Here is a 22,394-nt window from a genome sequence, read left to right on the forward strand (position 1 = left end):
TTTGGAGTTGAGCTCAACCCAAAAGAGTGAGCTGAAACCAAGCTAGGATCATGTTTGTCATGTATAAGTCAATCTCTCTCAGTTTCAGATTGAGTTCAATCATCCCAATTTGAGTCAAATTTAGTTCCCTTGGTTCTAGATCTCATTCTTAGTATTTGCTACACTCTATAAACAACTGTCAATCAAAATTCAGCTAAATCAGATCAAAATTTTCTGATTTTTTAGTATATGTTTACTTGTAAGTAGTTGATCTAAATACCCTAGCTCTACTAGTGAAAATTTCAATGATAACCTAGTTTCTCAAGCTCTCTTCAGTTTTCTTTTATAAATATGACATTTACAACTTATAATGTTTAGAAAAAATGGTTTTTAGAACAATCGAGAAGGATTTTTTTCAATAAAATGTTAACTAAATCCGATCTAGAAATAGGCCACAAGCTTGTCCAGTCAAATCGAGAAAGTTCATCTAAAGCTTTCGGAATTACACATAGGGGTAAAACAGCCATTTTTTTAAGTCACATAATTCTTATGCCACACATACTTAGTTTATTGCTTTCTTTGATTCCTAGAGCCTTAGCCCAAGTCAAATAGATTATTTGAGTGTTTCAATCCAAGATCACACCTCTGAATAAAATAATCATTTTTCTTCTTACCCATATTTTCACTTGAATCTAGGTTATATGTCACATATGCTTAAATTCATCAAGATTATCATTTTCAGATGTCTAGAGCTCCAATATAAAATCCTTTTCTCATTTCAAATACATAAGAAGTGATTCAAAACTACAAACTAGGGGCAAAATAGTCATTTCCTCTTAAATCGTTTGCCCAAGCCCAAGGGCAAAACAACGATTTCATCTTCAATAATGTCATTCTACGTTTTGATTACATGTCACATATACCTAAGTTTATAATATCTGGAGCATCAATTATAATATGTTCATTTACAATTTTAAATCCATAAACTCTTGTCATCCGGATCTCTTATGTGGAATTGCTAGAACTTTCTTTGGATTTGGATCTTGATCTAGATTTAGATCCATGTTCTTGTCCATTTCGATAATTTTCTTTGCATTTGGATCACGATCTGAATCTCAGAACCATATCTCAATCCAAAGGACAAATACATAAATGTACACTTATGAGAAAAATGTCATGTTTGATTTCATACATTGTATCAGTTGTCAATCTAAATAATTACTAATTGTTCATGTAGAACTCTGAACTGAGCACTCTTGTTTAGATGTAATTAAAGTTGACGTTCGTATGGCTCTGATACGAGCATTTTCTGTTTCTTATGGTTTGATTGGGGGAAGGAGATCCTCCCCCCCAAAATTTTAGTCATGTATTGATGAATGGGGAGAGAATTTTCCCTCTCCTCACCCTATAAAAAAGGATGTTCCCTCCCTTTCAAACACAGCAATCTCCTTTAGAAATTCCAGTTAAATGCTTGGAAAACTTCAAGAGAGAGAGAAAAAAAACAAAGGTCTAAAGTCTAGGCATGATTTGAGTCACAACAGTGGGTAATCAACTACTTGACTAAGGCCAGAAGGAGTTGACTGAGGTTGTGGGTCAAGTTAGGAGTAGGTGCAGGTCAGGTAAAATTCTTTTTCCCTCTTTTTTTTTTTACATTTTACTTATTTTCTCTTATGTTTTCTTAGATAGAATGCTTTAGGTTTTTCTTTTTCTACTGAGCATGTATAGGTTCATTTATTTTTGTTTTGCATCCTTAGGATAGCCTATTTTTGTTTTAATGTCTAGTTTAGCATATTTTTGTTTTTAGTACCTAGGTAAGTTTAATTTCTAGTAAGCATGTTGTAGTTTAGCTATTTCCTGCTCTAGAAAGATTTTAATCTAAATGTCTCCTAGGTTAGGGACGTGGGACAGGTAACCTATTGCTATCTCTATCTTATTCATTTTAATGTTTAAAACTCTAATTCATGCATGTCAACTTTAGCATTTAATGCATGTCATCATATAGTTTACTTTCTTGATTAAACATAGTATACTAAGATCACGCATATGCACTACTTTTTAAGTTACACACCTAGATCTAGGACCATGTAGCAACTAGGCTTGACTAAACAATAGCATGCCATGCGACAATAGTCTCAGCATGTAAAAGCAAAGCTCAACCTGGGCTCTACGTGGGCACACTTTCAAAACATGGTTTTCAAATAGATTTTTTCTAAATACGTTGATAATGCAAGAAATGCATTAATTTTTAATATTATTTTCAAGTAAATTTGAAGTGATTTAATGCTTAAGTCAACATGTTTGTTTTTGTGTATGGTTCAAGGCAGTTCAAATTTAATCAAAATTAGAGCTAAAACTATGAAACTATGTGCAAAACAGTGAAATTTGGCTCTCAAGGATAAAATTTTCTTTTTCTATTAAAAGAAAACCAAATTTTTGGCCAAGCCTAAGCCCTTAATTCCTAGCACATGCTTTTTATTTGGGTTTACATTTTTGTCACAAGTTACTTAATTTTAATGGAATTTCTTTAGTGAGCAAAGGTAAATAATCTAGAACTGCTTAGAAAAGATTAGTGTTAATGAAAAGCCTTTTGAAAACCAGACTTTTTATTGGAGTTTCTATGAAAATTTTTAAGCTGGGCAGTAACCCTAGCTCATGTTGGAGAAGATGAGCCTGACCAGCCACCTTTCTCTCCCTCTTTTCAGGCCAACTTGGTGATGCCTTGGAGGAGAGAGGAGAAGCAAGTCGACCTAGGTGATGCCCCTTTGGATTTCAACTCCTTTGATTCATCACTCCACCATCAACACATTAGAGATAAACTCTGAGTATAGCCTATTTTGGGCCTACAATGCACAATCCAAGCAAACCATAAGACATGAATAATATGTGTCAACAATCAACATAGTTCGTCTATATAACAAAGTAATTTTTGTAAATAATAGAACGCAACAATTGCATATATACACCCACATACACATTCCTGAGCACTGAGCTGCAACACATGCTCTACTGGATGTACACAAAACCGCTGTGCAACTTACGATCATCACACACAAAGAAAGTCGCCGGGGACAAAAGAGTATGGAGTAACCCCAGCCATGACTCCAAACTAAGTCGAGCTCAGCTATCACTGCTGCAGCAGTGGCGTCCCACCCTCTTAACGAGGACAGGCTCCTTGTTAGTATGTATACACATACAAAAATACAAAAGTCATGTTAAGAAAATAAATAAACTAATTTTGAATGCACCTATAATAGGGGCGGAGGGAGGGATGGGACCACCTAGGCCATGGCCCCATCCCAACTAACTGAAAAAAAAAACATTGAAAAAATAAAAAAAATTTAGTTGTGCAATGTATTTTTTAGACTCGAGTTCAGTTTGGCCCAGATCAGGTCCAAGGTTGAATTGTTTGGCCCGCCCCTAAAAAAAAATCCTAGCTACACCCGAGCACCTATTATCCGGAATATTACATTTCTATTGTAGTTAGTGGATTAAATGGATATCTTTCACTTGAAGTAACATTTTTCGTCAAAAATTAGCTGTAGTAATTAGTTCTAGCAAACCGGCTTCACTAAGGCTCCACCTCTTTTGACGCTGTAGTGTTGCTATATCTGCTAGGGTATGAGTGGCTCCTCGGCCTCCTCTCCTAGTGCATTCTGGTGGATATCTATGATAAGGTTTCAACCGGCTATAACATGGAATACTAGATGAACTCATGAGTCGGGTAGGGCAATTCTCTAAGCAACTTTTTCGCTAGATGACTTGAAAAATGCCATAATATCTAGGTAGCAATTTAGAATACGGCTGACCAAAATTAGTTAAATACTTCATTGGCAATCTCTTAAGTAGAACCCAGTCCCTTATGTTAAACTCCCCTTTCTTCTTCGACCAGTTTTGGGCTCTATGGTTGTGTTTGAGAGTCTTAAGTATTTCGTCTCTCCTCCAAAGTCACAGGATATGCCGAGGTTCTTTCTTCATATGCAGCAAGTTTTGGTGGTGGGTAGCCATAAATAGCCTCAAACAAGGCCATTTGGATAATAGAGTGAAAACTAGTATTATAGGCGCAGTTTCCGCATGACAGGTACTGGCTCCATCCCTTTAGTCTTTCGCTAGCAAAGCTTCTAATGTAAGTTTCCAAGGTTCAGTTTATGATTTTACACTACAAAAAAACAAGTCGTAACTAACGCAGGAAAAAAAAAAATCACGTCAGTAAATATTCATCTTTACCAACGTCAGTAAAGGTCGATCATTACTAACGTTTTGTTTCAAATGTCAGTAAATGTCAAGTGTTAATAATGCTCCCTAAGAAATGTAAGTAAAGACGGGGCCTTACTAACTTGTAGTAGGTCTGCATCTGATTTGAAGGTTTCAAAAGCTTATTTTTCAGTGACGGTCTTAGGAAACACTAATAAAAGTCTGAACTCTTTGGTGATGTCTCCTTTCTAGTGGGTCTCAACAAACGTCAATACAGGTCCCCTTCTTTAGTAACGTTTCTGGAAAAACATCAGTAAAAATCCCCAGCCAGGAGGTCTTAATTGACCTTAATAAAAGCTTGACATTTACTGACGTTTTTTTTTTTTTTTTTTTTGAAGTATTCTAGTGGACTTTCAACTTTCGAGCATGTTTTATCGACGTTTCTTCTCGTCGGTAACATTTCTTTGCTGCATGTTAGCAAAAAAACTTCCTATTACAAAGTTTTTTTTTTTTTTTGGCATCAGGTATCCTCTGTGGGTTCGTCTCCACTTTTCCCCTTTCTCATTTTTCCCGCTTTCTGTCGACGGACGCCGTCGAAGGCGAATTCCCTCCTCATTATTCCTTCCATCGTTGGCCTTTTGGCGAATCCACTACCATCCATTGGCAGAACAACTCTCTTCGATCAACACTATCCCCTCCTGCGGTATGCTCTCTCTTTCTCTCTCTCGCTCTCTCTCTCTCTCTCGCCCTAACCCTCCTGAGCAGGAGAAGGGTCTCCTTCTCCGGCATGTCAGCCGCCATCATCTCAACCCTACTCTCCCTCTCTCTACCTCTGAATCGTCGCAAGCAGCAGCTAACCGAGAAATCAACTATAAAGCACCCACAATCGACTCTAGCCCAAGTCGATTTTCACAAAAAGGGAAAGTTTGGTCCGCTTGGATATTCGGTTGCTTAAGCTCAACACAGTAATCATTGTTTTTTAGTGGGTCAGACGCTTGGCCTGGTTAGTTGATTCATACCACTCTGCACTGAACATGAGTTGCTGATAGTGTTTGTATGGATCCATTTTAATAATCTTTCTCATCATTCGAATAAATTCCATCATATAAAAGACTTGATTAAAGGAGCGATGGGTACCCGCGAAGCCCTCTTTCCCCACCCCTGAACTAGAGAAAAATCCAGCAAACCATGACTCGATGGTGCTCCATGCATCCCCAAGAAACCATCACCATCGTTTATAGGAAGCATCTTTAGTATGTGGGACACTTTGTCGTAGTACGTTTCGATTTGATCAAGTTTGTCGATTGATCTGGCATGGTGTAGTTCAAATAAATGCATTTTAATGGCTTGGTTCTGATAGATATTAGTAGCTCCATCCTCAGATAATAACCATCGGTTGCTTTGGGATACTTATATCCTTTGATATTTTTTTGCTTCCAAGTTAGGGACCCATACACGTGTCGTCAAATAGGGCACCGTAAATGTGGTCATTATATGTCAACAAGTATGGTATGTTTGAAATAGCTCAGTGTTTTCTCCCTTAATTTGAACAAAATCTTTTTTGATGTTGTAGTTATGTATATATCTCATTTTGATTGTAGATAACTTTTTATGAAACACAAAAACACAAATATGATAAAGAGCTAGACCGAAACTGGCCACATATTGAGCTTGCAGAGCTGCAATAGTCTGTGAGCATACCACATTTTTAATTGTCTCAGTCAAACTACACTCAACTAAAATACATATCTTCGATGCTAGAAAGTGATGAAATTGGTGAAATTGAGAAGCTTACTATCAATGAAATTCTTTGAAAAACATAATAATTTTACAGCAACTTTTTCCAACAAACTTTGCATAAAGTTCTAGAATAATGAAAGAAGCTTCCAACTTCATATTTCAAAGACAGACTTTTTGCTAACTGTGCTTGTGAGTTCAAGATATATCAACTCTATTAGATTTTAATTCTATGGAATGCATGATGCCTTTCTGTTAGTACTTTTTTAAGAAGCATGATGGATCACATGAAGCCTAGTTAAACCATGATTAAGGTTAGTGGGTTCAGCCTATTTTAATAATTTTTTTTCCTGCTAGTATCTCCAGGAAGCCTTCTTTTACACTCTTTTTCACTTATGTGCTTGTTTTATAAACATATCTTCTTTTCAGCTTCATATCCATTCTGTTTCTTCTTAAACATATATTCATCCTATCCAGGTTGCTAGTTTCTAGTTTAAGGCCTAATTCCTTGGTCTCATTTAAACTCTTGCATTCAGTTTCATAACTCTCTTTCAAAGATATGGGGTAGTTGTCGTGGGCTCAATGCACTTACATATTATAAAATCATAAGGCAGTTAAACCCATATCTTACATAAGTATATATGCGCTACCACCAGCATAAGTTGACTAATTTATTAAATACATGCTATATTAATATACTAACTTGTATGCCTTTCTATGGACATTACTTGAACTTAGTTAAGCAAGAATGTTCCAAAAGGCTACATTCACAAAACAACATTTTCAAATTGATTTCAAAATCATGTGTCTAAACACATTGCAAGTACGGTAACTTGTTTTATTGAACCAAGTTTGTTACATCTAACAATCACGCCTTCAATATGATAGATTCGTCAAATACATGTCAATCAAAGTCGGCATATATCAAAAGTAATTGTACAATTGTCTCAATACCCAAGAAAAGTTGTGCTACTGATATCAAAACCATAACTAGTGGGTTCAGATTTTAAAAATTTACAGTAGCAACTAGAATTTGTAGCTAAAAGTCTTTATTCAAAATAACATTATGATTTATGACACTTCTAGCAACAATCATGAACGTGGTTAATCATGGGTCGGATATGGTCATTCTTTCAGCATTCCGCCCGTGATTTCAATTCCCATACATATGCCACCCGAAGTGCTAAAACCCCGACTTCATTTTCTACTTTATTAAATATATTTAACAAAGAAAGAAAAGTTTTGATTTGGATAAGTTTGCAACAAAACATATAAAATTATGAATTTGTTCAACTATTGCTACGAAACCACATTTAAGCATCAGTAATTGACATATTTTCGCTAGATTAATTAAAAAGAAATATCTACAAAGATTACCTAGAGATTAAAAAAAAATGAATTTGTGCATATTAAAGAAAAGACACAAACTTTATCGAGCTTGTGACGGTTTCCCAAAGCATGGGCAGTGAGTAAACCCAACCAATTGTTTCGATCGAAGTACTTAGACCATCTAGACACTACGTTAAACTTTTAAAAAGCCAGGTCGTTGTTAATATCACAATCACATTGCTCCGGAAACTTTTCCACAATATCGACTAGGGAAGAGCAACACGTAAGCATGAAATACATTTTGCCTTTACACAAGGAATGCTATTACATACATATTATGCCTGTTCATGACAAACAACATTGCAGCATTGAGCAACTGGCACACTCTTTAAGTGCAACCAACATAATCTAAACATGTATTATGAACTGCAAGAGATTAATTATCCTAATTACCATCAGACTCTGACTGTTTGGCAAAGTTTGTCCCATTCATTCTTGCACGAGCCTCAGCAAACATCCTCTGCTGCTCTGCTAACGCTTCCTCCTCAGTCATCTCAGCACTGGTGCTCCATTTTCCAGCTTTGGGGGAGTCCTGTTGAATGATAAATTGGAGAAAGAGGCCAATAAGTAGAGGGTATATACATCACCCGGAGTGAAAATAATGAGACAGAATATGCACCAGAGTCTCCAGCTTGTGGTGTTCATATGCTGCATAGACCTCCTCAATATACTCTCCAAAACCAAGTACCTGGGTATAGTTTTCGATCAAGGTACAATGTTATATCACATGTATTGTGTCAGCAGAAAGACTACTGTGAGACAACACAACGCTAGATCAGCACACCACGCTTTACCAGCCTTTGCTGCATGGAACCATTTACTATTATGACCCATATATGCATGACAGACTTTTATCAAATGGATCCACTGGAATACCTGAGACAGCGTCAATTGTACAAAAAATCATTTGGTTTTTAGTGTTAAAGGATGTTTCTTCAACAGAGAAAGCATATTTAAACTCAACAGATACTATTTCTGCAAAACTATAATCCAGTCCAGCGTAACTTTTTCAATAAATAAGTGATGAACTTCTCTAACACTTTATTTAGCTAAATATACATTGTACCTTTTGTATCAACTCAACAAGGGATCTAACCAGCACGAACCATCTCTCTCTCTCTCTCTCTCTCTCTCTCTCCCTCTGCCCTCTCGCTCTCGGCTCCTTGATGGTCAGACAAGGTGCCATATGTGCTCTCTAACGGTGGGCACTTCGGCAAGGTTTTCATATTTGGTTTCACCTTCCACCAAAGTTTAACCTTTCACTTAGCTTCTACTACTCTTCAGCCTCTTGGTACCCATCGGCTCTCTCCCCAGCCATTGCAGAAACAATTTCAAGGGCAGTCTTTGGTGACTATCTCTTCACCAAACTGTGCACCTCAACCAAGACCTCTTCACTCACTCGTGGATGACCTTACACCTTGGGACTGGCTAAAGCACTTCATAAATTGAATGGCAGAGTCCTTCCTTTCAAAGTCTCCATCGCCAATCTTGCTAGCTTCCTTGTTTGATATATTCGCACTGACACTCTGAGGACAGACAAGAGTCACGCCTTCAATTGGTCCATCAGGCTATAAACTCTACAAGCCAACCAAATTTGGGCCTCACTTCACCCATCGTTCTTCACACATTTCTGTTCATGGTTAAGACATTGTCTGCCCTTCATGACAATGGTCTTAGCAAGCCCTGGTTCCTTTGTATGGCAGTTCACTAGACAAAAACCAATTTTTTTTTGTTCCAATTGTGCCCTTCTCAGCTTTCGGGCTCTTTTTGATTGCTTCTGTTGCAGATGCAGTAGATCTCAAAGGCGTCCCGTCTCCTACTTACTTCCTTCATGACTTCTGCCCTTCCCGACTACGAGTGTCTTGCCTTCATACCTCTTTGGTTCTCCTCAAGTGTCCATCACGAGTTTCTGAGGCTGTCCCCTACCACAGTGTTATCTCGGTAAGCCAACAATCTCCTTTGGCATATCCTTGCACGATGCTTCATCAGCTCCGCTCAAGCAAATTTAAGCATCATGCAATGTTCAAGCCTGCCTGCAAGTCTTGCACATCCAGCCCAACACACCTTTCATTATCTCCTCTACAGGCCCAAATGCCCTTGTTTCCTTTTCATTGAACTTTGTGCAGCCTTATGGACACTTTTTTTTGTTACCTCCGCCTTTTCATTTCCCACTGGACGACTCCTTTCCCTCTTCTTCTATTTCTTTGTCTCTCCTTTCTCCTTGCCAATTTCTCCTCTTAGTTTCTCCTTTTTTCCCTCTTCTTCTATTTCCTCGACTCTCCTTTCTCCCTTGTCCATTTCCACTTTTTTCATGTTTTTTATGTTTTTTTTGTTTTGACATCTTTTTCAAAAAACGTCTTTTTTCAGATTTATACAGGTGACCTATTTATGAAGCATAAAACGGTTTTTTTTTTTTTAAATATGTTTTCTGTGACTAACTTTCAGGTGTCGATAATATTAATCTACTTTATAATGACATAATATTTTCATGACGCATCACATGCTATGATGTGATGTATACAACATTTAAGAGAGAGACACACACAAAAACCAGACCTGCCTACATACTACAACATATACATGTATTGTAGTATTAAGATGTTGGAGAAATATGAAACAAAAAAGATGCACAAGTAGTAGCCCAAACAAACCTCTAATGCTTTAAGAACATGTTCAGGTGCAATTGTTCTTTTTTCCTCTCTGCTACATACTTCATTGGACTCGGACGATATGAGATTGATGAACTCTGCATATATTCAAGAAAAATGCATAAACGAGTTAATCTCAGGAGATGGTTAAGAACATGACCAATAGAAAGTGTGACATATCCTATCAAGCATAAAAGTCTGACATTCCATATACTGTATACTATATACACAATTAACAAGCAACAGAAGCCCACTGACCATTAACAGCAAGATGAAGTTGCAGATTAACACAAAAGTGAGAACCGTGCTTACCAACTCAATTGTTGTGAAAACTGTCAAGTATAATCTACCTCTTGTGACTCAATACTACTCAAGGGACCAATACACCTCGAGCTGGAGAGGGGTACAGACATTGGCGGAGGCAGAAACTCAGATAAGACACGATTATAGACATTGGTGGAGGCCGAAACTCAGATAAGACACGATCAAACCCATGATGAGGCTGTCCAATTTTGGCTTGGTCAACACTGACCTAATCCAAAGTTGTAGAACATTTTCTGTTACCATAAAATGTTGAGGCTCCTTTTACACTGCTCTCTTCCTTTCATTCTCTAGCACCCGCCCAGCCCATCTTCTTATCCCCAACAGCATCCACACTCTCTCTCCCCATGTCTACCTCTATCTCCAGCACGTCCGTAGCTCTGAATACTGTTGGGATATGTCTCTGTACTTTCTAGAATTTTTCATGCACAGTTGTTGTGGTTATCATGGTAAACATTAAGAACACAATCAAAATTAAGGTCCAATTGTCTCTGTGTCTCATCACGAATTTATCAAAAAAAAAAAATGTGTGCATAAGAGTCATGTTTATTGTTAGCAACAGTGTTATCAAGAGTGTGGCATAATGTGTACCGGATAAACAAGTAGTTAGATTGTCCAGCCAGGAAATCTGATTTTTTTCTAGATCCATATACCCTGGGTGGATCATCCAAAGATGATTATCCAGCACATCAAACGAATCCCAAATTAGCTGCATGTACTGACTCCATCCCCAACTGATTTTATTGAATTTAGTGGCCAAAAAGTTGATATCTACCAGAGCAATACAAATGGTAAATGGGTAACTAGAGGATGCCCAATCTCCCAGAGACTAATGAACATACTGCCTAAAACCAGTATATATTTCTGCATGTAAATTAAAATATTTATCTAAACAAATGAAGTACATAAGTACCTCAATAACAACCTTCTATTATTTTATCATATTTTTTGCTTATTTCGTGCATGTCAGAAGCAAACACAGCTAAGTTCTGTGCTCGTGCTTGAGTTATATGTGACAACGAACAAGAAAAAATCTGTTACAGTAAACACAATTTATGACAAGTTTACCATCTAGCACTTTACAGCTGCTTTTCACACAATGAGAAGATTCTTTCCAGTAGTTTCAGGTCCTGAAAAGGCAAATTAATCACCTTCTTCACCAAGGCCCTACTTGAGATTGATAGATACATGAAGCAGCAGAAAAAAAAATACAAAAATTTTGAGTCATGTCCATGGAAGACAACGATAAAGTTAGGCAAAAAACTCCCGACATTGACATGAGAAAGAAATGTCCCGAATCCTGACAACAGCAGATTGCTGATAGCCATCTATTATCAAATAATCTCACCTACGCAACACTCAACAAGGAGATCTTGTGCATCTCTTGCAACACGAACATCTGGTGGCAACATCTCCTTTATGATTTTAAACATTGTTGCTGAAACAATGAAATCCACAAATCAGATTTTTCTACTTCAAACTTTTATCACTCTTCAACATATTGCGAAGAATGATAGATTAGGAATTCTAGATTATAAAAAGGATCACTTTGGAGTCAACCTAATGATGTTTAAGAATGCAACATAAGAACTGCCACTTTATTGCTATAAGTTATAACAATGCTACGTGGACCATCAGTTTGGCTCTTGCACTTGAATCAACTATCCAAGCTAAAAATTTGACAAATAAGGTGAGCTGATAAATAAAAAAAAATGGACAACTGACAAGCAACTGATCGGTCTTCATAAATGATATAACTGAATCATGAAGCCAAAGATAGCAACAAAAAATGACAGACATGATCAGCATTGTTTCCAGATATATGTGGAAATCTTAGATGAAAGGCACAGCAAACATTTCTAGTGAAATTTTCAAATTATTTGAAGCAGAAGAAAGAGAATCTTACAGTACCAGTGTACCATTTAGCAACAGTTACCAAACATGCATTTTCTCACTACTCAGTAAAAATTTTAAAAAATTAGAAAAATCAGTAAAATCAGGAAAAACAAAAAAGAAATTGAAAAAAAAGTGTTCTATATAAAAAAAGCTCATCACATCATTCATAAGCTATAATATATTAACAACATATTTAGAAATGACAAACAAGAAATTCATAAGAACATAATAAACATCCATCACAACTTTAAAGTTTAATAAAGTGTTTTAGATTACATTACAAGTTGACAACAAATAATATATTATGACTATCATCAATCAAGGTCCCATCATCCCCGTGAGCCATGAGTAAACCTTCTTATCCACAAGTGAGTTCTCCTCTAAATCGATGATTTATCACATAAATGGGCGATTTTTGTAGAAAAACTAGTAAAACTTCCCCCCCTCACAACTTTTAGACGTGTTTAGAAAGAGGGAGAGAGAGGTTCTTCTATAAAAAACAACAAAAAATAATTTTATCCCTATATCGTACCTGTAAAAAATCACAAAAAATAATTTTATCCCTGTATTGTACGATACAGGGGTGTCTCGGGCGTATTGTATGATACGGCCCTCATACTGCACGATACAGTCAATACACCTACGATACACAAGCGTATCGTGTATCGTAGGCATATTGTATAGGTTTTTCAAACCTATACGATACGTATCGCACGATACGGGCCAGTATCGTGCGATACGGATAACACTGAGCAAGAGAATGGGAGCAATCATTAGCAACAATGGTTTCGTTCGGAGTCTTTGAACCTTGCAACGGGGTTCTTGATACAAGGTTCTCCATCTTCTCCTCCTTCCACCATCCGCTTCCCCAACTCGTGATGGAACTTTTCAAAGGCGTCAACCATGGCATAGACATTTTAGGAAGGCCTCTCAAACCAGAGACCAGTCTAGAGTATGTCAAGTCTTCCCTAAGTTCATCGAAGCACCGGATCATTACAAGCTCTTTTCCTTTCTCTCCTTCTAGGGTCCACGAGTCTAGTCTGTTTAATTTTCTGATTGTCTTCATTTTCCAACATGTTTTCTCTAGCCCTTCTTCATGTTTTAGTAAGTTTAGGATTTCCTTTTTGTGGCATAAAGAAATTTTTGAAAATAACACACTGGTGACAGCAAAGGTGAGTTTCTCTTGTTCTTATCCAAGGTGTTGTTTCTTTTTACTAGTATCACTATTTTCCTTTAGTTATTTCAATGTTTTAGACATAGGATAGTTCTACACCATGTTTTATTCTTTGTGTACATCGTCATCCTTTTAAAAAGACAAACAAGGTCATCCTTTATGGCAAAAGTACAACACACTCATTTTGACTTTCTAAAAAAGTATTGACACCCTTTAAGGTCTTGGACTAAAATAGCAGATAGCCTTTAAAGTTTAAACTTTATTACATGGTAAAATTTTATTCACAATAATGGAAGATCAAAGCAAAAGATTTGAACAAACGATGTTATCACACAGTTTTTGACATATTAATTAATTAATTAAATTAATTAATTAATTAATTATATATATAACAAGAGAGAGAGAGAAAGAGAGAGTATATCACCGCACCATGCACCTAAAAAATTTTGAAAATTACTGCACCCGCATCTGCACAGTCACTTGCATCCCCGCACTCATGTGACATAGCTGGCCAATCTTAAATAGATTTTCTAATTATATTTAAATAGGAAATTAATTGAAGCAGTTAGGATAATTGCATTAAGAGTAATGCAAATAGGAATTCAAAAATATTACCTAAAGTAATTGGCAGGTCAACCATGTGGATTTGGACCCACGTGTGTTAAAATAGATGTATGGATCTGGGTCTAGATCCAGATGCACATCTATCATGCTGTTTTATTTATTTAGGCATGTTACTAATTAATGATGTATTGACGCGTTTGTAATATTGCTGTTGTGTTATATGTATTCTGGTCATTAGTGTAATGATGCTTAATTAATAAAATTAGGGTTAGGAGTGTTGTCCCAATTGCCGCCCCAACCATTCAGTGCCTCCTTCTTTCATCTCTATTTTCTGTGCACAGTGAACAGCTGTGATTCACAAGACTGATATCCAAAATGTCATATGATACCAGAGCAAGGTTAGCAGGACTTTACCAGATATATACAAAAAGAGAACTGAATCTATTCTTTCAGTCAACAAATCAGAATCACTCTACTCTTTCTCTTGTTTCTGTCGTTGAATCATGTTATTCCTAATTCTTTTCTTGCTTCCCATCTTTCTGTCATTTGAATCACTGAATTTTGTTCTCATTTTCCATGTCATATGGGTGCAGAGTGTGGGTGCAAGGTGAGGCAAATTTCATAAAAAGGGTGTGGGTGCAGCAAGGGGGGAGTGTGTGTATAGGTTGCTCATAACTTTATATCAAAGTCACATCCTAGATTCTAAAATTTGTAGCATTTTATTTCTTCCATGTAATATACATACTGTGGAGTCTGATTTCAGATTTTACAATCTTACTCATAAGCATTAAACAAGTAGCTGTTGTACATCTAGTATTAGAAATTTAAATGTATAAACATACAACATATATTACATATAACATATATAAGAATGATTAAAAAACAAGTAATACATATATAGAACTTATAAGCAGTATATATATATATATATATATATATATATATATATATATATATATATATATATATATATATATATATATATATATATATATATATATATATATATATATATATATATATTAACTGATTTACAAAACTTATGCAATTAATATATAAAAAAAACATGTTCCCAGATTAGGAAAACTTATAAACATATAAACATTGGCATATGTGACCATATGGCATATGCAATATATAAAGTTATGAGCAACCTATAGTATCTAGTATTGAACTGTAAAAGCATGCAGTAAAATACTAAAAACAGTATACAAATGCAGTAAGTAAAACAGAAAAAAACTGAAAAACAGAAGCATTACTTCTTGAAAAAAAAATTGAGAAGAGGACAGAAATGACAGATACTTCCGTTTATACCGAACTAGGATCTCAATGAGCATCTTGATGGTTCTGCTCCGACACCAGCATGGTGAAACCAAGCATGAGAAAGGTGCTTTACCTTCCACATAAACAAAATATCCAATGTCCATGGCTTGGAGAAAGTGTGATCAGTTCTGGATCATTCATTTCATGCATCCACATAGTTGCATATCATGGATGCACATAGTTTTCCTTTTTATTTGTTTATTAGGCTGGTCAAGTAGCGGTAGATAGGTCATTTTGTATGTGTTGTCATATAAAACGTGCTATTTCAGATGTGTTAACGTGTTAGATTAGTTGTTAGAAGAATATGTATTTTGAGTTGCACATTTTCAATTAGTCATAGATTAGGTTTAAATCCTCATATTACGCAAATCTCTAGTTTTATAGTTTAAAGTTTAAACCGGATTTTTGTGCGAATTTATGAAATACTCTTCAACAGGCAAATGATTGAATTTTAATATGAAAATTTAACCAAAAGTAGGCTGACATGTATGTAGCCTATGACAAAATTTTGTGAAAACTGAATATCATTTGATAGAGTTTTCATGACTGTTTCATGCTCCAGTTATCAGAAAATAACAGGTCTGGACAGAACTGCATTTTACTGTTTTCTGAATTAAAATGCAAAAGTTTTTTTTTTTTAAGTATAATAGCTTTTTGAATTCTGTAAAATGGGTCTGATTCCTTGAAGTGTCAGCTTTCAAACAGCATCTTTCACACTGATTTTGTATGCTAATAACCCTTGGTTTTGAACAAATTACAGAAATTTGTCCTTAAATGTCCAGAGTGCACAATGAAGGGTAGTGGATTTTTTTCCTAAATCCAATCTGGATTCTGGGAAAATATTCCTATTTGATGCATGTGGAAAAAATCAAGAAAAAAATCCACAATGGACTTTTCTCCAAGGGATACCAAACGATCTCTTAGTATTTATGAAGTTCAATTCAAACCTTTATACTCTGTTCCCTGTGGGACAGACCCTTGCCTACTAATTGGTAAGAGTTAAGGAAAGTGTTGGTTGGTTGTGTTCTCCCATTGAATTTCGAACAATAAAATCACTTTATAAAGGTTTTCACAGAAAAAAGGAATGCATCACCTCATATTGTGCAACATGGGTATAGAAGAAGAAAAGGAAACCCAAACCCCCTTTCTTCGTTTGGGATAACTTCTCATAACTCCTAAACACTCTTAGGAGTTATGTGTGAGAGAACTCTTTTCAATTTAAGGAAACACCATTGAAGGCTAGATTGCACATTAAAGACCTATTTGTGGTTGAAGTAAGACCATTTTTTCGTGTAACAACCTATTTCTGTTATGCAAGATGAAAAATTTCCCATTTTTCACACATATTTGTATTTTTTGGAAGACATGTCTTCAAACAACCCAGAATGACAATGATGCACACGAATGAAAGAAGATAATTGGCTGAAACTAGTTTGTAACTACTGTCAAAAATATATTGCCATAGAAATCTCTAGCCTGAAACACCATTCACCAATAAAAAGTCTTCTGAAAGCTGTGCAACGTAAAAATATGCAAATGATAGATGTTCTAAAAAAAAGAAAAAAAAAAGAAAATGAGATAAAAAATATAGAAATAGGCTATGGTAAGGCAAGAAGTGGAAGATGGAGATGATATTGAGTTTCCTACTCATGATCCTGCCAATGTTAGTACAGGACTAGAAGTAGCTAGCTTGAGGGAAAACAAAAATATTAAAGTGGTAAGGACATGTCGTGATAAATTGAGAAGAAGTTGGAGAGAATCAAGGTGCAGTGTCATGGCAGATGGGACCGCCACAAGGACAAGAAGCAGTGTTGTACGTATCGTTTGTAAAATGCGATACGATACACCCCCTGTATCGTGAAAAGGGGGTGTATCGTACATGTATCGCACGTATCGTGCGATACAGGTACCGTATCGTGCGATACGGGATGTTTTAGGTTTTTAACGCTTAAAAAGCCCCTTTCTGCTGCGTTCAACCCGCCTTCCACTCATTCGACTCCCCTCAACCGCCGGAAACAAGAAAGACGAAAGGAACCCCCCAAAATTAGGAGAAAACTCGATTCAAGAATCAAAATTACAAGAGGAGGAAACGGTAGAGGCAAGAGATCGAAGGGAAGGGGTTAACCTTCCTGGGGATGTTGTAGTCGATAATGAAGGCGTTGGGCTTCTCGACAGAGAGAGAGAAGCCATTGAAGCTGAGACCGCTGATGAATGTGGCGTCCATGACGGCGAGCGTGGCGGATGCCCCGCCTGTGGGACTCGTACTTCCCTTTCACTAAGGCCTTCATCCTTTCCGAACACCTCAAGCTCTTTGTCTACGGTATTGTAGGCACATAGTGCCAAATGAATAGACTGGCAATGAGATTATGAGACACATGCTAATATCACGGTAAAAGACTTTTTCTTTTTTAAAATATTACTCATTTTTTTACAAACTAATAACGTTAAAGATATATTATTAAGAAATATAAAGCATATGGGTAACTAGAAATTTTATATGAGAATCAAATGATGAAACTTTATAGCAATAATAAGTCTATCAGTCTCTAAAACATGTTTTTTATGAAGAACATATTATTATTTATTGTTTTTTTTTTTTAATTTTTTGATTTTTTTCTATTTTTTCTGATTTAATTTAAAAAAATACAATACGGTTCCGACACGTTACGATACGGCGTATCTTAAAGCCAGACCGATACGGCTAAAGATACGCTTTTTACAACATTGACAAGAAGGTCTCCATGTTCTTTTTTCCCCCTTTTCTTCTCCAATCATTATCCTTCTTTTTTTGTTTTTCATCATTTCGTGTAACTATTCGTCTTCCCCATGTTCTTTTTCCTAATTTCCTTCTTCCTTTTTCTCCGCATTCTTCTCATCATGCCATCATCCTTTAATTTTGCTCTCTCTCTCTCTCTCTCTCTCTCTCTCTCTATATATATATATATATATATATATATATATATATATCAGTTTTCCTTCTTCTCGTCTTCTCATGTGACTATGGGTCGCCCTCTCTACTATATATATGCACATCTTTGTTTTCCTTCTTCTCTCCTTCTCTATGTGACTATGGGTCTCCCACTCTACACTCTTTCTTCCATCTTCTCTCCTCTATGTAATTATAGCTCTCTCTCTCTCTCTCTCTCTATACATACATATGTATATATATGTGTGTGTGTGTGTGTGTGTGTGAAAGAGAGAGAGAGACAGTATGTGACCATGTGCACATTAATCTAAATGATGCTGTATTATTTTAACAATTTTTATGAGACAAGGTGTGGGCATAGTCCATTGTCACAAAATGCATATTATTTGAAAAAAATGCATATAATACCCGAGAAATAAGTCAGCCGTATAAAAACAACAATTAGAAGTGTTTTTTTTAAAAAAGCCAGAAAATAAAAAAACATGAAAAAACGCATATTATACATGTTTTTTCGTGTTTTTGTCATATTTTTTATTAATTTTTATTTTTTTGATAATTTTTACGATTTATTAAATGTTTTATTGTTTTAAAAAAATTGCCGAGATTTTCTCGAGATATACAACTTTGGCTTTTTATACCCAAGAAATTTGTCGCCGTATAATACCTGTACACGATATATGTGACAATGGTGCATACATATGTATTTGTATGATACTAGATGTGCATCTATATGTGACTGTATGCAATTGCATTCACCTCTATAATGTGTCTACTGCGTATATGTGATTATTGTTTGACAATCTCTATCTGATGGCATAGACAGTAGACATACACATATACCATCACATAGACATCGTTAAAATATATACACGCATGCATGCACACATATACACACACATGCCATTTAGATAATTTAGTGATATTCTGGCATAGTCATTGTTCTTGTTTCATTTCATAGAACAGTTACTATAATAGTATTTTACTATTTTATTCTTCCACATCCACGATGTATGTTGTTTAATGGTTTTATTTATTCATGGTATAGTACTAAAATTGCATTCGTTGGTACATAAATTTTGGTAGGTATTATTCCTATCGATGTAGATTAATTTTTGGTGATTTTCCACGATTTATTTTTTAGGTAACTCTGGAAGCTACCAAATGCAATTATGGCGTGCAACAGCCAGAGTTGGAATCATGTTTCAGCACATAAATTTTAATTCCTTGTAGAGATTGGAAAAGAGGATTAGAGTTGAATAAACTATCTCAACCCTGCCTTTGATGATCTAGAAAAGAAATCAACAAATTCAAGAACCCGCATAGCTTGGTCAAATCATATTGTTTCTCTGTCATTAAGGATGCATAACTATGTGATGAGTCAATGTTCAGTTTAAAACGATCGAAAATCGATACATGATAAATTTCAGAACAAAAATTAATTACTACAAAACAACATGACAAAACTAAGAAAATCGCTGACAGAGAAACGAGTATGAACACCTAATTAGGAACTGCATTTTCATGCTGCAATACCGACCTTTGGGAAGTGAAACATCCTCCTTGATCTTCCCCACTATATCCATTGGTTCCATGCTTCACAAGGTTCAAGGAATGTACCCATAAGCATATCTTAATTATAAAAACGGGGGAAAACAGAAAGGAATAAGAAGATTGGGGTTGATACAGCATACCTTGAGAAGTACGGCTTTGCGAAGCAAATCAAAGCAGTAAAGGCCTCTTGAAAGCTAAACTTCAGTAGAAGTAGAGCACCAACAGGGCTCAGAATTCACCCTATCATGCAGACAATATCCTGTATCACAATACCAAATTGAACCAAGCTCGATTAAGAAAACGAACGCGAGCTCAACCATGCATACTTATTCTCTTACGGTCACCAAAATCACAAAAGCACCCAAATGCACTGGGGGCATTTTCGCAAACTGACCAAGGACCCGTCATCGCGTCGAATCCACCGATGCAAAAGAACGGAACCCTAACGTAAGAAGCGCTCTTCCAGAGAGCAAAAGAGGAGATGAACCGAGAAGAAAGAGAAATCAACCAACCCAACAGATAGAGCAACGAAGCGTGCCCTGGTCCAGCGTTGATCAGAAATCTGCGAAGCCGAGCACCCACGATACAGAAATTGACCGAAAATCTACAGAAAAGGGAAGAGAAGATGTAGGGTACAACCAAAGCCGAACGCGAGGGGAAGAAAGAGGGGTCGAGAAAGACAGAAGGTGCCGCGAAGGGTTGGGACTTAACCCGGATCCAACTTCTGCCGACTTCGGTATCACAACCAGATGCATTCATTCAAGACGACAGTACTCGGTGCTAAACAAATCGTAGGGGCCAACCAAAACTACCACAAGTGACGTTATTGACGTTACGTGCCCATGCAGACTAGGCCTGTTCAAAGAGTCCAGTTGACTCGAGCTCGCTCGATAGACTTGGTTTAAACTCGGTTCATTTATTAAACAAGTCTTGAGTTAAGAAATGAGCTCGATAACTTAAACGAAAACGAGTCCAGCTTAAGCCTGGGCATCGGGCCAGCGCAGCCGGGTAACAAGTCAGGCCTGGGTTGGCCCAACATCCAAAAACCAGGTTCGGCCCAACTTGAAAAACCTGAGCCCGAGCTCGGCTCGGGTCCGATTGAATTAAATTTAAAAATATATTTTTAATATAAAATAATATATAAATATAATTAATTACAATAAATATTATAAAAATATATATTAATTAAAAAATTTTAAAAATAAATTATCGGGCTCACTCGAGCCAGCCCCATAACGAGTCGGGCATGCCCGGCTCCCTTTTTACTGGGTTCGAACCCGACCCCGAGTCGAGCCGGGTACAGTGTACCCAGCAGTGGCCTGGCCTGCGCCCAACCTTAGTTGAGCTCGAGTTAAGTGGGCTCGACTTGGTTAAACTCGGTTAAGCATGAGAAAAAAATACAAAATACATCTCATTAAGTTATAAAAAAATAGATTGAAATGAATATAACGTAACTGATATGTGGAAAGTTTCATGGTTTATATGCTGCCTCTTTCTTTAAAAAATAACTTTTTAAATTAAATGTTTGACTCGGCTCAAGCCAATCTTTGGATTCAAGTCGAGTTTGAGTTTTAAGATCTCAAGCCGAGTCAAACTTGAGCTAATGAAATCGAACTCGAGCCGAGTTGAGTTCCTTCCAAAACACGCGAGCTGAGTTCAAGCTAGTTCAACTCGGCTCGAACTCGCTCATTAACAACCCTACCTACAGCTGAGATGACACTCACCAGCAAGGATCTTGCCCTTCTCGCAAAACACCCTTAAAGACAATTTTACCCTCAAGCAAAATTTACAATTCTACCCCCAACCCTTTGTATTCGCATCATTATGATTGTGTCATCGACCCTTGGAATTCTAATCACTACCTCTCTACTGGGATTTCCATGTTTCGTGTAACAGTGAAGAAGAGCTTCCAATAAATGTAATGGAGAAGAATTTCGGGTGTAACTGTGAAAAAGAGTGATCAGTGCACAATGCGAAGATAGTTCCATCAACGGTTGGTGACTACTCGCGTACATTCTTAATAAGGTTGTTTGATCACCATGGTGTTGATCTGGTGAGTAAAGAGTACGATAAACTACCTTTAGTTGGCCAAAATGAAGAAAAGTCATCCGAAAACTGAAACTAGCAAGGAATCCCCCAAAGAAGATGGAAATAGGGTTGTGCATCAAGCTGGCCCGGCCCGATAAGAAATAAGAAGTTAGGCTTGTGCCAGGCAGCCAACGTCCTAACTCAGCCCATTTAAAACATAATTTAATATATAAATATATTTAATTATAAAAACAACATATATAATTTTATATGTTTAAATAAAATAATATTAAAAAAGAAGTCAGCATGCCAACTCGGGCTCATCCATGCCAATTTCAGGACTAGGGCCCGATAGGTGCCAGGCCCCATGCCCACCTCTAGATGGAAGAAGTAGGCATTGTTGATGAATGTGATGGCTGCACCTTTCTTATATGAAACAAATACCTACATCACCTACTAAGTGCTATCAATCATATCTGGATCCGATGGATCTATCATTGATGGCTAAGTACCCCCTATCGTTTCGGATGGAAGAAAACAAACTATTGTGGGTTGTTTTCGGTCCCCCAAACAAGGAATTGGCAGGTGTTGTGTGGCAAACGAGGATAATGCTGCAAAAAATAGTCTTTGAGGGTTGAATTCAGCTATAGGAGGGGATGTGTGCCGC

General features: G+C 36.6%; 1 protein-coding gene across 2 annotated transcripts; it reads right to left on the reverse strand.

Moving 5' to 3' along the window:
• Nucleotides 1–7,520: 7,520 nt before the first annotated feature.
• On the reverse strand, nucleotides 7,521–20,444 carry LOC116265713 (protein Dr1 homolog). 2 transcript variants are annotated; one of them, XM_031646533.2, is made up of 7 exons: nucleotides 20,212–20,444; nucleotides 19,840–19,958; nucleotides 19,686–19,741; nucleotides 11,614–11,703; nucleotides 9,948–10,042; nucleotides 7,916–7,984; nucleotides 7,521–7,828 (listed from the first exon to the last, which is right to left on the reverse strand). In XM_031646533.2, exons 3-7 carry the CDS (start codon nucleotides 19,738–19,740, stop codon nucleotides 7,682–7,684), a joined length of 456 nt encoding a protein of 151 aa, XP_031502393.1. In that variant the 5' UTR covers nucleotide 19,741; nucleotides 19,840–19,958; nucleotides 20,212–20,444; the 3' UTR covers nucleotides 7,521–7,681. The 2 variants fall into 2 exon arrangements, with proteins under 2 accessions (XP_031502393.1, XP_031502394.1); XM_031646534.2 differs by lacking the exon at nucleotides 20,212–20,444 and adding an exon at nucleotides 20,026–20,162 and having other exon boundaries at nucleotides 19,840–19,939.
• Nucleotides 20,445–22,394: the final 1,950 nt, after the last annotated feature.

Source organism: Nymphaea colorata, chromosome 12 (genome assembly GCF_008831285.2).
Source record: "Nymphaea colorata isolate Beijing-Zhang1983 chromosome 12, ASM883128v2, whole genome shotgun sequence".
Taxonomy (NCBI): Eukaryota; Viridiplantae; Streptophyta; class Magnoliopsida; order Nymphaeales; family Nymphaeaceae; genus Nymphaea; species Nymphaea colorata.